Source organism: Aureobasidium subglaciale (genome assembly GCF_000721755.1).
Source record: "Aureobasidium subglaciale EXF-2481 unplaced genomic scaffold scaffold_26, whole genome shotgun sequence".
NCBI lineage: Eukaryota > Fungi > Ascomycota > Dothideomycetes > Dothideales > Saccotheciaceae > Aureobasidium > Aureobasidium subglaciale.
Window position 1 is genome coordinate 161,400 of NW_013566969.1, and position 15,807 is coordinate 177,206.

General features: G+C 50.7%; 8 protein-coding genes across 8 annotated transcripts; 4 read left to right on the forward strand and 4 right to left on the reverse strand.

Annotated features, from left to right (window-relative positions):
• Positions 1-1,134: 1,134 nt before the first annotated feature.
• On the forward strand, positions 1,135-2,816 carry AUEXF2481DRAFT_43723 (uncharacterized protein). The gene has a single exon (XM_013484794.1). The coding sequence runs from the start codon at positions 1,242-1,244 to the stop codon at positions 2,406-2,408; it is 1,167 nt and encodes a 388-aa protein (XP_013340248.1). The 5' UTR covers positions 1,135-1,241; the 3' UTR covers positions 2,409-2,816.
• Positions 2,817-3,225: 409 nt separating this feature from the next.
• Positions 3,226-4,877, reverse strand: AUEXF2481DRAFT_111853 (uncharacterized protein). Its single transcript, XM_013484864.1, has 2 exons — positions 4,333-4,877; positions 3,226-4,280 (listed from the first exon to the last, which is right to left on the reverse strand). Exons 1-2 carry the CDS (start codon positions 4,389-4,391, stop codon positions 3,320-3,322), a joined length of 1,020 nt encoding a protein of 339 aa, XP_013340318.1. The 5' UTR covers positions 4,392-4,877; the 3' UTR covers positions 3,226-3,319.
• A 349-nt stretch (positions 4,878-5,226) lies between these two features.
• AUEXF2481DRAFT_43726 (uncharacterized protein) lies at positions 5,227-6,051 on the forward strand. The gene is made up of 2 exons (XM_013484795.1): positions 5,227-5,328; positions 5,384-6,051. The coding sequence occupies exons 1-2, from the start codon at positions 5,268-5,270 to the stop codon at positions 5,845-5,847; spliced, it is 525 nt and encodes a 174-aa protein (XP_013340249.1). The 5' UTR covers positions 5,227-5,267; the 3' UTR covers positions 5,848-6,051.
• A 71-nt stretch (positions 6,052-6,122) lies between these two features.
• On the forward strand, positions 6,123-6,917 carry AUEXF2481DRAFT_32759 (uncharacterized protein; the record flags this gene model as incomplete). The annotated part of the gene is made up of 1 exon (XM_013484779.1): positions 6,123-6,917. One exon carries the CDS (start codon positions 6,123-6,125, stop codon positions 6,915-6,917), a length of 795 nt encoding a protein of 264 aa, XP_013340233.1.
• A 682-nt stretch (positions 6,918-7,599) lies between these two features.
• AUEXF2481DRAFT_48175 (uncharacterized protein) lies at positions 7,600-9,352 on the reverse strand (the record flags this gene model as incomplete). The annotated part of the gene is made up of 4 exons (XM_013484812.1): positions 7,600-8,770; positions 8,823-8,944; positions 9,000-9,172; positions 9,232-9,352. 4 exons carry the CDS (start codon positions 9,350-9,352, stop codon positions 7,600-7,602), a joined length of 1,587 nt encoding a protein of 528 aa, XP_013340266.1.
• A 1,351-nt stretch (positions 9,353-10,703) lies between these two features.
• Positions 10,704-11,144, forward strand: AUEXF2481DRAFT_8250 (uncharacterized protein; the record flags this gene model as incomplete). The annotated part of the gene is made up of 3 exons (XM_013484769.1): positions 10,704-10,709; positions 10,779-10,861; positions 11,003-11,144. 3 exons carry the CDS (start codon positions 10,704-10,706, stop codon positions 11,142-11,144), a joined length of 231 nt encoding a protein of 76 aa, XP_013340223.1.
• Positions 11,145-11,978: 834 nt separating this feature from the next.
• On the reverse strand, positions 11,979-13,164 carry AUEXF2481DRAFT_111860 (uncharacterized protein). Its single transcript, XM_013484865.1, has 2 exons — positions 12,684-13,164; positions 11,979-12,614 (listed from the first exon to the last, which is right to left on the reverse strand). Exons 1-2 carry the CDS (start codon positions 12,973-12,975, stop codon positions 12,124-12,126), a joined length of 783 nt encoding a protein of 260 aa, XP_013340319.1. The 5' UTR covers positions 12,976-13,164; the 3' UTR covers positions 11,979-12,123.
• Positions 13,165-13,867: 703 nt separating this feature from the next.
• AUEXF2481DRAFT_701512 (uncharacterized protein) lies at positions 13,868-15,007 on the reverse strand (the record flags this gene model as incomplete). The annotated part of the gene is made up of 3 exons (XM_013484866.1): positions 13,868-14,368; positions 14,399-14,595; positions 14,650-15,007. 3 exons carry the CDS (start codon positions 15,005-15,007, stop codon positions 14,141-14,143), a joined length of 783 nt encoding a protein of 260 aa, XP_013340320.1. The 3' UTR covers positions 13,868-14,140.
• Positions 15,008-15,807: the final 800 nt, after the last annotated feature.

The window sequence follows — 15,807 nt, forward strand, 5'->3', positions numbered from 1 at the left end:
CAGTAGTTATCGAACTCTGTCTGACTATCTTCCGAGCTTGTGTCCACTCTTGCGCTGCCTCGACTGCGATAAATTCAGGTGCAAAGATGTTTTTCAACCACAGAACCATCTTATGTAGAAGCCGGTGTTTCTTGCCTCTATGGATTCGAGGGTGGATAACGATCCAAGTGCATAGCATGACGGTGGCTAAGCAACTGGTAAGTAACGTCAGCGTACCACGACCCGGCGTCTCAGGTATCCAGCCTACGAGCTCCGATCGGTCTGGGGAAGTGGTCGTGAGTGACGAGGTCTTATTCATGTCCAAAATTGCTCAAAGATAATCTGGTCAGTGGTACAGGCACAGAACAATTTCTGAAGGCAACGAATGCATTATCTATGCCATCTGAGCGTCAAAGTAAGGAAACCAGCATTCAACATCCGGCTAGAGGCACGTCCGATGTTCATTGAGATGCATGAATGCTGCATACTCGAAGATAGAGTCAAGCGCTTGAGGTGACACTCTGGGGCGCTTAACATCTGCACATAGGTAGACCCCTGTTCGGTGGTCTCCTCAACGCGATCAAAGTAAGCAGAATGAGAGGAATGCCAGTATTAGCATACGTACAGTCCGGCATCACGATTTTGAGATGCTGAATTATTGTATCGTGGACGATGAGCGGTCGGCTTCCTACAGTCAAGAACACGTTCAGGTCTGGATTCAACAGAAGCCAGGCGGTGCCCTCAGGCGCCAGATCCCGTACAACTACCGATAAGGTATCACCACAGGTGTGGCGATACGAAGATCCTTTGCTACCCACAAGCTGATATTCACGGCGCTTTTGCAGCTGCTTCGAAGCATGATGCTCTACTGATACGGCATTGACGTCTAGGGAGACGTTCCGTCCCATTGACTCTCTTGACAGTCTCTCTTAGCCCAGAGAGTGTATGTGCATTCGCAACTCAATCGTCGCCATGGAGGAGAGTACGGACGACCATTTCTAGCTCATGGCGACAAATGAGCTGTGAACAGATATGGTAAGATGAGTGACGAACTTCAGCATGCCACTGCACGGACCACCATGTGACCCGGTCTCTACGCGCCCAACTTGCAGACCTTTTGTTCACCCTGCATATCACGAGTCTGATATATAATCTATTCGCGGCGCGACATGTAGGGACACGTCTTGTCAATATTGAGGCAATATTGACAGTTCATCAACTGATTTCCCTCTCACGAACTGTTTCCCATCCTATACCTAGACATGTTTTTGCAGGTGCTAAAGTACGGCTCGATCGCAATTGGCTCCATCGGCGTGCTTTATTGCACACTCTTGGCCCTTCTTACGACAGCATGGTTCCAAGCTCATGTAGTATATTTGCACGCCATTCAGATGACCTGGGGAAAAGATCTGGACATCCCTGAGATTTTCGGGTTCCTTCACAATCAGGTTACTCCATTCAGGATCAAGTCTGCCAGCGGCGAAGCTCTGTACGCCTGGCATATCCTGCCCATCGAGACATATCGAAAACATGAACAAAGGCTTTTGGCTCAAACGTCAGGTCTTTCCCCGGACATCACCTCTCACCTTGCTTTTGATTTGCTTCGTGACGACCCGGAGGCCATACTTGTCATCCACTTTCATGGTGCTGGTGGCACTGTTGGATCAGGATATCGTTGCCCCAACTATCGAGCACTATCAGCCGGACGACCTGACAGGATTCATGTACTGACTTTCGACTATCGTGGCTTTGGAAGGAGTTCTGGTACTCCATCCGAAAGTGGGCTCATCGTTGATGCTCTATCGGTAGTCGAGTGGGCTATAAACGTAGCCAAGATCCCACCGGCTCGAATTCTCATTTACAGTCAATCTCTGGGAACAGCTGTAAACATGGCCGTCGCCGAACACTTCGCTTTGCAAGAACCTCCTGTCGTGTTTGCTGGCCATATTTTGACTGCTCCTTTCGTGGATGTAATCACTCTTGTATCAACGTACAAGGTAGCCGGTACTATCCCACTTGTAGGACCCGTGACGAAAGTCCCCATGCTCTTCAACTATCTACGCAGATACATCAACGACAAATGGTCCACCAAAGATCGTATTGCATCATACGTCAAGGCCAACGAGATCAACGGATACAAGTATCGCATCACGATTATTCATGCAGAAGATGACTACGATATTCCGTGGACGCACACACCTCAGTTGTTCTGGCATGCTGTTAGTGCTACAAAGCCAACTGGTATCAGCTTCGAAGAGCTTGAATTGCTAAAGTCAAAGTCTCGAGTTGACAGTGGACCTGCTGGAAGCATCGTTGAGTGGAAGACTGGAAAAGGCATTATCAGGGAAGAGATCTTGAAGTATGGTTTACATGATGTGATTATGGGTAATCCGGTAGTCACCCTGGCAGTCATGCGGATGCTTAGTTGACGAGTCGAGTCGAGTCGAGTGTTGTGGTTGTTACAGCAAAATAGCAAATCAAAAGCAGAGCAGCCCATTGTCTCCTTCGCGAGCTCCTCTATCCAGGCCAGGTCGAGTTGAGTCCTTTGTACTTATCTCCTGACAATGTTGGGTCCTGGGCTGTAGGTTAGAAAGCCCTGTCGAGAATAAATGGCTCCTGAGAGCCCGATGGCAATACTGTCAGGAGTCATATCGTTACTATTGTTTGTTCCCATTATAGATTCTGTCTGCAAGATCTTTCCTGCCCTCCCCGTGTGCGAACTACTGTCACACCCATCCCCTCTCAATGGTCAGAGCAGAACAGTAGCTGAAGCAATGCATAGTCATATATCGTATCGAAGGATCTAGCACAGGGAGTCGTTGACGAGATGTATCCCGGTACCGTCGCTCCAGATCCGAAGATGTTCTTGCCTTGAAGCAGCTACAGGTGTTACAGTGCTTCGCACACGGGGAGGGCGGATAACGCTCGCCCAAAATTTCTCTCAGTGGGGAAATTGTTCTAGAATCAAGTACGTAAAAGATTGCGGTGTCAAGCACATACGGCCACAGTCAGCTGAAAACTGGGCATCCCGTCCGCTCTGCCATACATAAGCAGTTGAACGGCAGATTAGTACTACGGTGGGTGACCACGTGGGAATCCCTGCTGCTGTATGTTTGATTCTATCACTTTTCATTCTTTTTGCGAGACACACTCACACCAGTCGTGGAAAAGCGTTGAGGCAACATCTCGAAGTCATTTTTATGAGTCTTGCTTAAATGTAAGCTGTAGGATTGAAAATCTTAGGTGGAAACATCGCAACATCTGAAACATTGTGCGAGCGCGCTACGGGTGATGACGTTTTGAATGAACAAGTTGACTATTTAAAAAATGTTGGGTTGTCTCAAGCCTTCTTCTGAAAGTCTTCAAGGAAGCCCCATCTGATCTCGTCGTGGGTGGCTTTGTCGAAACACTTGCTAAGGCTGTTCGGAAAGAAATCCAATCTTTGCCGGAGTGATTCGTCGTGAGCTAGCAAAATCATTACCCTATCATCCGCATCAAATCTTCGCACGGCATCAAGTGATGTTTCCAAAGCTTCTACGTCGTGATGAACGCCAGGAGAAGGTCGGTAGAAAGGCGTTCTCGACTCATCCTCCGCAATCTGCTGAATTGCTCCATTAGCGCTTTCCAAGTCCACTACTCGAAGTTGTGGCCTGATCGTAGACAGAGGTCGATACTTGGAAGGTCGAAGTTGTCCTGCATGATGGGCAATATCGCCGCCCATGAAGACGAACCTCGAGGGTTCGGACAACACCCTCGCGAGTCCGCACATGTGGCTCTTCATGTGGCCAGGAGTATCGAGTAGGTAGAGGCTACCGTCACCAAAGTAGTCATGGGCATCAAAATTGCCAATCTTCAGGCCATCTTCGAAGTCGATTGAATGTACTGGCCGTCCGTTCACATCGCTGTCCCAGAAGCCTGAGCTAGGGTTGTGCGGGTAACCAGGCATGAAATCAGTCTTGAAGCTTCTGCCGGTCACGAGTGTTGTGTCTTTGGAGAAGGTCGACATATCTCCCACATGGTCGAGATGAGGATGACTCCAAACTACAGCCTTGATGGCGACTCCGTGCTCCGCCAGTATATCGGCAATGTTTTCTCCTGTAGTGATGTTCCATCCATTTTTCTGCGCACCCTCGACTTTGTGCGGCGGAAGATTTGTCCAATCCTTGCGGATACCCAGATCAAATAGGACGTTTCCGGAGGAGTGCTTTAGCAGGTAGACGAAGGCTGGATAATGAAACCGCTCGGATCCTTTGTATACAGGTTTGATGAAGGTACCTGCTGGAACATCTAGGGTAGTACCACTATTTTGTCGTCAGTCAGTTGTGTCACCTTCAAGATGAAGAGACGACAGACTTGTCGATGGCAAATACTTCAATAGTCTGGTCAGACTCGGGAATGTCAATGGGAGGCATTCTTGCGTGGTTACCAGACGACTGAACACTACAAACATGTACTGACGTAGGACAGCGAAAGTCGAGGTAGTCGAAAATGACGGTTCTTACCGATTATCGATCTTCAAATTTGTTTTGCTATTCTGAATAGTGATCCGTCATGTGGTCGCCTTTCCTGCGATGATTACTAATGCTTTAAGGGACCTGGCTTGGGTTTTGCGCCAGAAGGTTTCTGAGTCAATAACGTGCCTGGTATGAGCGAGCACATTGGACATAGATGGTGTGCACCTCGGTCGAGAATCTCGACAAGCAACTGCATTTTTGGGTTGCAACTCTGTGTTTTGCTAGCAAGGATCGATGAAAGGAGCAGGCGGTGCGCTCGGACGTTGGAAAGCTGGACCAGTGCGTCCGCAGAAGAAGACCTTCCACCACTCCTTAGCAGCAAACACCATTTTCTGCACGCTCTCCATGTTTGTGTTCCCCATACCGAAAGATGACAGGCGGATCTAGGATGGGGTAAGCAAAGTCCATGTAGGTCTCAGTTGATCCCGTCAACGATTGGAGAGGCCGCGTCATGGTCGTGACCGCGTCCATCGGCTTTTGAAACCCGACAACACCCTCCGCCTCGTCACGCCAAATGACAATTTATCCCAAGGCCTACCGACACCTTGACCGGAGTTTGATTCGTGATGGGAGACTATTGAACGTCGGATTATGTTTCTGTACGACCTCGAAGATGTTTGGACATGAGATATAATGCCATGACAAGTGCTGTACTTCCTAACCAAATAATCAACACAGCTTCATCTTCACGGCTAGGAATATAGCTGACTTGAGCCTACAACAATAACACCCGGTACCATCACAACAACCATATTAATTCCAACAACCACCATAATGAGCGCTATCAACATTGCTGTCAAAATCTTTGGCCTGAGCTCTGCAGCTTGGCTTTCTGGTAAGGAGATATACTTCTGCATTCTTATAGCTTCAAGAAACTGACCAAACATTAGGCAACATCTCAGCACTATCGATGGTATCTGTCCCAGCGGTCGCCAACATCAAAGCCGACTCCAAACTCTCCAACGGCCACGCGGTCAGGATCTGGGAACAAAACTTCTCTCTCGGAAAAACTCAAAACCCACCCATCGCACTTGCGTCGGCGGGCTCTCTTGCTTTCCTAGCATGGTCGTCTCGAAGTCTTCGTACAGTTACTGCGGTAGGCTTGAGATCCAGTCCCTTGTTTGCTGTAGCGGCGGTAACGACAATTGGCATTGTGCCTTACACGATTGCATGCATGACGACAACGAACAATCAGTTGCTGGCGTATGCTGAGAAGGCAAAGAAGGACGACCTTTCCGTCACAGAGACTGAGGACGTTGATGTGCTTTTGCAGCGATGGACTTCATTGAATCGTGTCAGAGGTCTTCTGCCATTGGCTGGTGCAGTCGCTGCTGGTCTCGCTGTTATTGCTTGAAAGTCGCTTTGATCGTTTCACTGAGCGATAGGATTGGATTGCAGAATTGATTCAACGACACAGTCTCTCGAGAAGGGGTACGAGACTCTGTTTCATGGTTATCGGCAGGACAACAGGATGACGACATGTAATATGGCTTGCAGGGCTCGGGTTTTGATTGATATTGCCGAGCAGATTACATATAATGACGCGACAACATGGTCCTCTGTCTCTCCCATCTATCAAAAGAGGTGAAATCTTTCACTATACGTATCTACACCACATCACCCCTTAGCATGCCTCGACGTATCGCTCTTCTCGGAGCTACAGGAGCCACCGGCCAACAAGTCCTTCGAAATCTTTTGACCCAAAATGTCTCCATCAACATCTACGTCCGCTCAAAAGGCAAACTCCTCGATCTCTTCCCCTCCATCGACACCAATCCAAAAGTCCACATCTACGCTGGCGACATCTCAGACCAAGACCTCATAACATCCCTCCTCACAAATGTCTCCATCATAATCTTCACACTAGGCTGGAACGAAAACCGGCCCGGCACCCACATAATAGAAGACGGTGCTCGCGCTATCATCACCTCTCTACAATCCCTTCAGGACTCTGGAACTCTAAAAACACCACCAAGATTGCTCCTTTTATCCTCTTCCACTTGGAATACTCATCTCAATGGCCAAAACCCCAGTCTTTTGGTTCGGATAATAAGAACAGCATTTTACCACCCTTACGCCGATCTCCTCGCCGGCCAGAGGGTCGTCCATGCCCACCCATCCCTCATCAGAGTAACATTGGTCCAACCACCCGCTCTAGTAGACCAAACCCCCTCAGGCCACGACCTCAGTGTTGAAAAAGTGGGCGTAGCAACCAGCTACCCAGACCTAGGGAACGCAATCGTAGAAATTGCATTGGAGGAAAGACATCAAAACCTAGCAAAAGTCCTGGTATCCAGTAAAAATGGGTATGAGTTTGGAAAGTACGCAGGTGTTATTTTGCCAAAGGTGGTGAAAGGGTTAGCAGCTTCTTTGATACCTGGGTTTTGGAGTATTCATGATTTTCTGGAGAGGTTTTGGTCGTAATTGATGATTTACAACGATCAAGGTGTGGGAGAATAGGGGGATTTGGAAAAGTTGGTAGGATATATGGATATCAGTCTTGAAGTATAATACTCATACGCTTGTCTACTTGTGTCGTCTTACTTCCATAGGGAATACTATTTTGCACAACTGCTACGGAAGAGAGAAAGATGTTTCGGTCTTACAAGTCCATCTCGTACTTCGGCTTTAGGAGAAAATTGGAAGAGTCCGAGAGCCAATGTCATCGACTCAAGCCATGGTACTGATTGTCCTTACGAACTCGGAATGCTTGTGCACGATAGATCATGGAACAAGAACATGAACACAGTGTTCGAGTTGTTTTTGGCATCTGGGGGGTAGATGGCTCCTAGCTTCTCGTATTTCATTCTCCACATCGGACCTCATCCTGTTACACCTTCTCGTCAACAACCCAGCAGTAAACACCTCCTGCTCGACAGGCATCACAGACATATACAAGAACTCGGAAGCATGTTTTGAAGTTTATGAAAAAAGGTGTATTTCCCTCGGATATCTATTTTCGCCCCCAATCTGCAACATCCACCAAATATGACAATCGTAAAAGTGGAACCGAACCAAAGAAAAACAGAACAAGAAAGGGGTAGTGTAGTGAACAAGAAAAAGTTGCGCCGTAGCAAAAAGAGTCAAACATCAACCTTTAAGCCACCTAAGCCTCGGGGTCAAGGCCAAGGTCTTCGGGCTCGGCGGGGACGATACGGAGGGTGTTGGTGTGACCCATGCCGCCTCTCCAGCCCTGGACGGTGACGACGGGGTCACCCTTGGTCAGGATACCGAGCTCAATGGCGTGCTTGATACCCCACTTCAGGCGCTTGTCAACATCCTCTTGCCATGAGACCTCCTTGAAGTCGGGCTTCTCCTCGGGGTAGTGGAATGGCCAGACACCACGGTAAAGGTGCGAGTAGCGGGTGGCACGCGAGTTACGCGAAACCATGATGATGGGGCAGACGGGTCTGTACTTTGAGATGAGGCGGGCGGTGTTACCGCTGGTGGAGAGGACGAGGATGGCACCGGCGTTCTGCTCGAGCGAGGTGGAGACGGCGGCCATGGCGCAGGACTCGGTGGTGGGGACGGGGATGGGAGCGAGTCTGCGGAGCTCGTCGAAGGCGTTGACGTAGGGGATGGCGACCTCAGCGAGGAGACAGGTCTCGTGCATGATGGTGACGGCCTCCTTGGGGTAGTTACCCTTGGCGGTCTCGCCTGAAAGCATGACACAGTCGGCACCGTCGAGGATGGCGTTGCCGACGTCAGAAACCTCAGCACGAGTGGGACGGGGGTTGTAGGTCATGGACTCGAGCATCTGGGTGGCGCAAATGACGGGCTTGCCGGCAATGTTGCACTTGGTGATCATCATCTTCTGGGCGATGAAGACCTGGGCAGGAGGAATCTCAATACCCAAGTCACCACGGGCGACCATGACACCGTCGGTCTCGCGGAGAATGTCGTCAAAGTTGTTGACACCCTGCTGGTTCTCGACCTTGGAGATGATCTGGATGTCCTTGCCGTCCTGGCCAAGAACCTCACGGATGGCCTTGACATCGTCACCGGAGCGGATGAAGGAAGCGAAGACCATGTCGACGCCGTTCTTGACACCGAAACGGAGATCGGCCTTGTCCTTCTCGGAGAGAGCGGGAAGATCGACATCGGTCTTGGGAAGGTTGACACCCTTCTTGGAAGAGATCTTGCCGTTGTTGACAGCTCTGGCGCGGATGTTCTGCTCGTCGACAACCTCGAGAACCTCGAAAGCGAGGACACCGTCATCGACGTAGATGATGCGACCCTTCTCGATCACCTTGGTGATGTTCTTGTAGTCGAGGTACCTTGGGGAGGATTAGCTAGTGGCCTTCGACAAGTGCAAAAAGGAAGTCTTACATGTTCTTCTCGTCACAGGCAGTGGCGTACTTCTCATCGGTGGTGATGTTGATCTCGGCACCAGCGCTGATGGGGTAGTCCTTGTCGTCGACGGTGTTACCGGTTCTGATCTCGGGACCTTTCTGTGTGCTGGTTAGAGCTGTCTTCTCTTCTTGGACTTGTCTGGTGAAAGCTTACGGTGTCAAGAGCAATGGCAACGGGACGGCCAGCCTGGGTCTTCTCGGCCTCACGGGCGTTGTCAATGACAGACTGGTGGTACTCGTATGAACCGTGCGAGAAGTTCATGCGGACAACGTTCAGACCAGCGGTTCTGAGCATGTTGATGGCCTGGGGAGAGTTGGTCTTGGGACCTGCTTCTTGTCAGTACACACTCTTTTGCGAGCTTTATGGAGCAGCAGGCACAACTGACCAATGGTGCAGATGATGGAACTGCGGCGGAACTGGCGCTTGGGAGCATACTCAGTGTTGAGCTGCGAGAGCCACTCAATTCTGGTACGGCCAGCCTGGAGGTGTGCGATTGCGTCGGCCATCTTGTCTATGTGATTGTAGATTTGTGAGGTGGTGAGAGAAAGAGAGAGGGAGAGGCAAGGGAGAGACCACAATCAAAGAAGACGCGGCGCTTGTTGAGAGAAGCTGTGAATATTTTAGCTAGCGCGGGGTACAAGCCAGCCCGCAGCACATACCCCCGTGTATCAGCTTTCTTTCTTTTTTGGTTTTTATTGCTGCTGCTCAGTCTAAACACGTGTTGAACCCTTGATTGAGGTTAAATGAGGGACAGAATATCAATAAACGACTTCGATTTGCATCTCTATAGGAATATACTCATGTCAGCAGCCTGGTAGGCAGCAAGAAGACAGCAGCCAGCATCAGTCGAAACACGGTGTTGCAGCAACCACCGGCCCCTCACTCAACAATTCGGTCCGTGAATTCCGTGATAAGCATCAATCATTAATTACTAAAATCGTGCCATCTCCGACCCTGATATCCCAGCCTTGCATTCTTGCAGCAGTCAGACCATTACCGGCCTCAGCAGATTGGAGTCATGACCTCCATCTGTTTCTCATGTCTTCTCACGCTCGACTCTTGATGTCGCCGTGAAGACAGGTTAAGAAGCCGTAACTTCATATCTGGCCGGTTATCTCACCGGTTCCGCCATCCTCATCCAAATGTCCCTTCTCAACCACTGTTGCTCGGCTAGCTTGTGTCGTATTTCTGGGCGTTTAGAGGCTCGAGTGGCCATAAATACTACACGTGGGGAAGGTGTTTGGAAGGATACCTACCTTATGCATCTTCTCCATTACTTGGTATGGTTGAGGAGAACACTGTGCCTGCCGCCTCCGCAGACAGGCGGTGAGAGCTGGATGCGAACATATAATGACATGGTGCTGAAGTAGCTGACCTTCTGTCGTGGCTTCTCCAAGGCCAGATGCGCTGCACTGCAACTGCGTCTTGTCATGCAGTGGTTCATCTATTAAAAAGCCTGTCAGTCGCGTTCGCTCGGTATGTTTGGTCAGCGAAGACGGAGTGACGGGATGCTATCCGTGTCGGAGCCCGCCGAGTCAAGCAGCTTAGCAGCTAGGAAGCCGAAGAGCGACTTGCCGGCCCGAACATGCTGCATCAGACGCCGGACCAATCACATGTCCATAACCCAAAGGACCCTGGTGACGGAGCCAGCTTTGCCCGGCCGTCGTCGTCCAGCGCTTCACGCGAGGCAAGCAGCAGCTGCCATCTTGACGTAGCCATAATCAACAAATCCACCCTACCAACATCTCGAACTTCTTCTCCTAGGGATCCGCTCTTGCTTGAGTCCTCCGTGTCGATAGCAAAGATATAGCATACCGCATCTAAAGCCACATTACCCTCCGCACGCGACTCTTCATCATGGTTGTACGTGAACGCGCATATCTGATTTGAACCCCAAAGACGAAGCAGAATACTCACGTATCATACCCACAGCTCGGTCGCCTCACCCACTACGCCTTCGACGCCGTCCTCTTCTCCGCCTTTCTCGCCGGTGTAAAGCGATCAACAGGTCTTACGTGAGCTTGCCATTTCCCTCCTCTCTGCCAGACCAGCCTCCCACCTACCATCATCACCTCCCAACCTCGCTGCTCCTCCTCCTCCACCAAAACCTTGCCAAGAGAGAAGTAGAAAAGAGTTTTAAACTGATCACAACCCAGCCCCAGTGTCCGCGAAGACAAAATCACCGACAACGAAACGGCAAAATCTTGGATTACACGATACTTGGCCATTGGAGAGATTGTCATGGATCAGAGTGTTGCCGTCATGAGCTCGAGTGGTTGGTTTGAGCGTAAGCGATAGGATGACTGAATTGTTCTCAAACACAACATTGCTTCTCTACACACGACCCTTTGGGACATGGACTTTCCGGGTCCAGCAGGGATGCAGAGATGGATAAGAATGGGGTATCAGGATGGAGTCCAAAGACACGGTAAGAGGCTGGACATGAGAGATATTGGGACATCTCACGAGACGAGTTCTGGATCTGCTTCTTTAGGATGCGATCGGGCGACGATGGAAAGAGATCACGTCACGTCACGGTCAAGACCACACCAGAGCACGAGATAGTCATACATTGGAGTTGAGGGGATATCAGCGCTGGCGCAAATGGAAGTCAAGTCAAACTAATCAGATTACACAACATGACCTCTCCTCTGCTGCCATCTAAACATGCCCACACTGTATCTAAAGGTCATGGTTTCGCGTCTCTGACAACGATGACGACATCTGAGGAAACGGTATACAGCCAGGGTCTCCCCCTTTACAAGTTCTAAATGAACTATCGACGATATAACTCGACACAGTAACACTCTGGTCTCTCGAGTACTACTCTATCATATCTAGGTATAGATCTTCTCCCACAAATCTGACTTTCAGATCCACAGATGGACGTTGTTGAGTGCTATGGCAAATTTTGTGTCTTGAGCATGTGTATTCTGAGAAGTGACAAGATTTCCGCATGAGAGCTAAGTCATACTCGCCCACGACATAACGGCAGGGCTGAGAAAAGGACCAGAAAACATAATCGTACGGCCAAGCAGATCATTGTAAATACTCACATGATATCCTCTTTTGGTATGTTTAGAAAAAACCATTTTCAACTATCTCGAATTGTCACGAGTTCGAAAAGTCACCCTGTCACTCATTAAACATCTCCTTGGCATCGTATTAGTCCGAAACATACCGGTCGGAAGAACCGTCCAAGAATTAGAGTTATTTTGAACATATGCATACAAAGAATATACAAAAAAAAAGAGTACGGAGGAGGAGAAGGGATACTTTACTCGTCATCCACCCACTCCCACTCATCCTCCTCTTCCTCCCCATCTCTCAACCCCAAAACATGCCCAACACTCCTAACCACACCATCCCAAAGCCCCTTTTTATGTAAAAGTGCCAAAACAAGCACAATTGGCAAATGCCACACACTGGCCCAAAACAAGCCTCTAGCCCTCAAAACAGCAGTTTTGGTCTCGCCACCTCCAGATCTCCAATAGCGAAAAGCTTCTACAGCCATCCAGCCATTCATCGCAGAGGAGGTGAGAATGAAGTAGCGGTCTGTGACGTTTACATAGCTGAGACCTATGCAGATGGGGAACATGAGTAGGGAGTAGCGTAAAGCGACCCGGGTGTTCATGCGTGGGTTTAGAGAGACTAGCATGCGGTAGCCTGCGGCGAGGTATTCGTGGCGGATGGGGTGGGATAGGGCGTTGAAATGGGGGAATTGCCATGCGAACAGAAGGGCAGCGAGGAGCCAACCACCTGCAGATGCTGGGCTGAATAGTAATGCAGAAGCTTCATCCAGCAGAGACTGAGGGGATGAGGAAGTCATGTAGTGACCCCCTGCTGCACACCAACCCATTAGTGGTGGGATACCGCCCACAATGGCGCCAATCCAGGTATTGACAGGGTGAATGCGTTTCAATGGTGTATAAATGCATGCATACAGCACGGCATTTGCAGCCCCCAACATGGCAGTCGTGGGATTAACTCCGTACCAGAGAATCCCAGTGCCGACGGCTCCAGCAGCGAGAGCGAAAATGACGGCAGAACGAGAGCTTACTAGTCCTCTGACCAATGGTCTATTGCGTGTACGTGACATCTTGGCATCGTGATTGGTTTCAAACAGCATATTCAGTGTGTTCGCACAGGCGATTGTGCTGAATGTGCCGGTTGTGAGGAAGAGCAGGGTTAGACTGCTGAGTGAGGGTGTATGTGTGGCTGCGGTGGAGAGGAGGGAGGGTACGGGATAGAGCGAGTATGAAGCGGTCGTGGTGAGGACGACGAGGAAAGCGAGACGCGGCTTTGTGAGGGCGAGGTAGGTGGCCATGCGCCGGCGGAGGGATAAAGGTGCCGCAGAGGCGGCGATACTGGATAGAGCGCTCGAGGCATCTTGCGGTAGCTCAGGGACTATGTCGTCGTTGGCCGTCTTTCGTCGCCGCCGAGGACGTGGAGAGTGAGAGGGTGCATCCAGGGTCTGCTCTGTCGTTGTTGTGATAGCATCCACCCGTGACCTTGTCGCCGAAGTCGTCGTCTTCGGCTCTTCACTCTTCCTGGCCTCCGTCCAATTGGAGCGCAAACCAGCCATCCTCGACTCGGCGCCATTGGCCCAGAAATATCGACTGTCCAACTCTTGCGCCGTCTGCCTGACCGTCCGAGAGCCAGAAATATGCCGCCTCGCCATCGCTGATGTCGCAAGCTGTTGTGTGAATGTCTGTCTCTGTCCCAGTCCTCTGGCGAATCGTATGCATGTCGACGACTGCTCGATCAGTCCCGGTGTGAGTAGCGGCCATCCGACCAGCCGTACCCGTGTCATGCTCGCTAGATGTGTGATGATGATGCCTGAAAACTCAGGACTATGTGCTTCTTGCAAAATGTGCTCTGAGAATCTCAATCCATGTCGTGTCTTGTCGTATTATCTCAATCAATTCGGGCTATGGCGTTTATTGTACCAGGGTCACGGAAAGGTGACGATGGATAAGATAATAATTTGTCGACACTCTCGACCTCGATCGGCTCCTGTTTCGTCCGTCTTCCGATCCTCACGCATCACACCAACCAATCCACAACTCACAGCTGACCAACTGCATCGAGCCATCTCAAAGGCTTCATGCAAACATCATGTAGGAATATCAACTCGCTTGGATTATATTGTCCGGGTTCTAAGGATGACCGAATCAAACCAGTCCTTCTCTTCCAGCATCTGAACCATGCCTCCACATCGTGACCCAAATGCTCATCACATCGTTGCTTGCTTTCTCCTCAACCCGACCTTGCTGTGAACGGCCGTATGCCTCTCAGTTCAATCGCACACTCATGAGCGTAAACATGTTATTAACCAATCCTTGCACCATGTCTCCAAACCCACTGGGCTGTCCCGCCGCCTCCCGCTCCGCCTGCTCACGCAGCTTGATGGCATCGACTTCGATTTCAAGCTCGTGTACCTTGCGCCCATCTGCACTCTTGACTTGAGTCAAATCCACGCTATATACCGAGTGCGTGTAGCTGAGTCTGTCCTTCTTGCGCTCTCCATTCTTCATCTCTCCACCTTCCACTATCGACTTGGGATCAATGTCGGGTCGATGCATGTCTACTTCGATATTGATGCTGATACGGCAGTCGAATGGTGATCCGGGGCAGAATATGTCTAGGTCGGCAAGTCGGATCTTGACTATGCGCGCAATAACAGGATCCGTGCCGGCCGGAGCTCGCTCGTTAATGGAGGTACGGAGTCGCGTGCTTCGCTGCCTGGCTTGGTCGAGATAGTTTAGTGTTGACGGTGGCATCGCGTCAAAGCCGGCTGGACTGAGCTGTGCAAAAGAGTCGATCTCGTAGCGGTGCTTGTAGTCCAGTCTATGTCTACTAGGATTTGCCGCTGATTCCTGCACTGCCAGATTGAGAAACTCATTCAGACGTTTGTGGTGTGCTTCGGTCATATGACTCTCGAATCGCAGACGTGCAGACATGTTACGATCAAGCACTGCTGGATTTTGGACAGGCAGTTGGACTCGCTGATCAGTGTTACGGTCGACCAAAGTGCCTAGCTTCGCCTCAATCTCGAGCGCGCCATTACGTGCATCACCCACGCCAACATCAGGTCTGCTGAGCATTTCTTCGAACAGGTACTTTCCGACTTGCAGAGCAAACTGGTCGGACTGGGCCATGTTGCCTTTGATACATGGCTCCCATGGCCCGAGGAAGGGATGTATGGGCGCACTCGCGGGACCATGACCATTCACGGCCGGTGGCGCAGCGTGACCATTGGATTGACTCGTGGCCGAAGGTTGCTGCTGGGGCTGTGGAGTGGTTTGCACTTGCTCTTGTGAAGTGGCTATTTGCAAAGCTGGGCGAGGCGATAGACGCCTGGACTGGGCGGGATCTGGCGGGGGACCAAGTCTTCGGTCGACGTCTGGATTGTAGCGAGGGTTGGATGGCGCATATCTGGCCCAGATGGGAGGCTCGGCGTATCTCTTCTTTGTCCTTTTAGGAGGGACAGATCGCTCGAGATCAAAGTCAGCAGGCCGCTTGAGGACGGGCTGTGACGAGGGAAGGGACGACTGCGACATTGGCTGTGGAGGGGCGATGGGTTGTTGCAGTAGTGACTCTGAGGGTAGAGTCGGCTGTGTCTCCTGCTTGATTGGGGGTCGAGGTTCGAGAGATTGGACGGGACTGCCGTTGGAGAAGGACGAGTGTGAGTGAAGCAGTTGCGGTGGCTGTGCAGGGATGGATTGACATCTGACAATTGCAGGTGAAGAAACCATCAAGGGCGACTGATGGCTATCGTCGTTCAAGATATTGCGCAAACCGCCCAGCGTCTGGCTATTGATGCGAGGCTGTGAAGGGCTGATCTTGGCAGACTGCTTTGTGGTAGTGAGAGGAGAGATGGCCTGGTCGCCCGAGCTGCGGTGAAGCGGGCGAGGTTCGTGTGAAGCATATCTTTCTTGCGCTGTCCACGACGAATCGG

Excerpts from the sequence above, each read along its gene's own strand:
- AUEXF2481DRAFT_111860 (XM_013484865.1), bottom strand. The coding sequence starts at position 12,975 with ATGCTGTTTGAAACCAATCACGATGCCAAGATGTCACGTACACGCAAT. Across the intron at positions 12,615-12,683 it reads GGGTTGGTGTGCAGCAGGGG|CATCTGCAGGTGGTTGGCTC; the intron begins GTCACTACATGA and ends TATTCAGCCCAG.
- AUEXF2481DRAFT_43723 (XM_013484794.1), top strand. The coding sequence starts at position 1,242 with ATGTTTTTGCAGGTGCTAAAGTACGGCTCGATCGCAATTGGCTCCATC.
- AUEXF2481DRAFT_111853 (XM_013484864.1), bottom strand. The coding sequence starts at position 4,391 with ATGCCTCCCATTGACATTCCCGAGTCTGACCAGACTATTGAAGTATTT. Across the intron at positions 4,281-4,332 it reads GAAGTATTTGCCATCGACAA|TGGTACTACCCTAGATGTTC; the intron begins GTCTGTCGTCTC and ends ACGACAAAATAG.
- AUEXF2481DRAFT_43726 (XM_013484795.1), top strand. The coding sequence starts at position 5,268 with ATGAGCGCTATCAACATTGCTGTCAAAATCTTTGGCCTGAGCTCTGCA. Across the intron at positions 5,329-5,383 it reads CTCTGCAGCTTGGCTTTCTG|GCAACATCTCAGCACTATCG; the intron begins GTAAGGAGATAT and ends ACCAAACATTAG.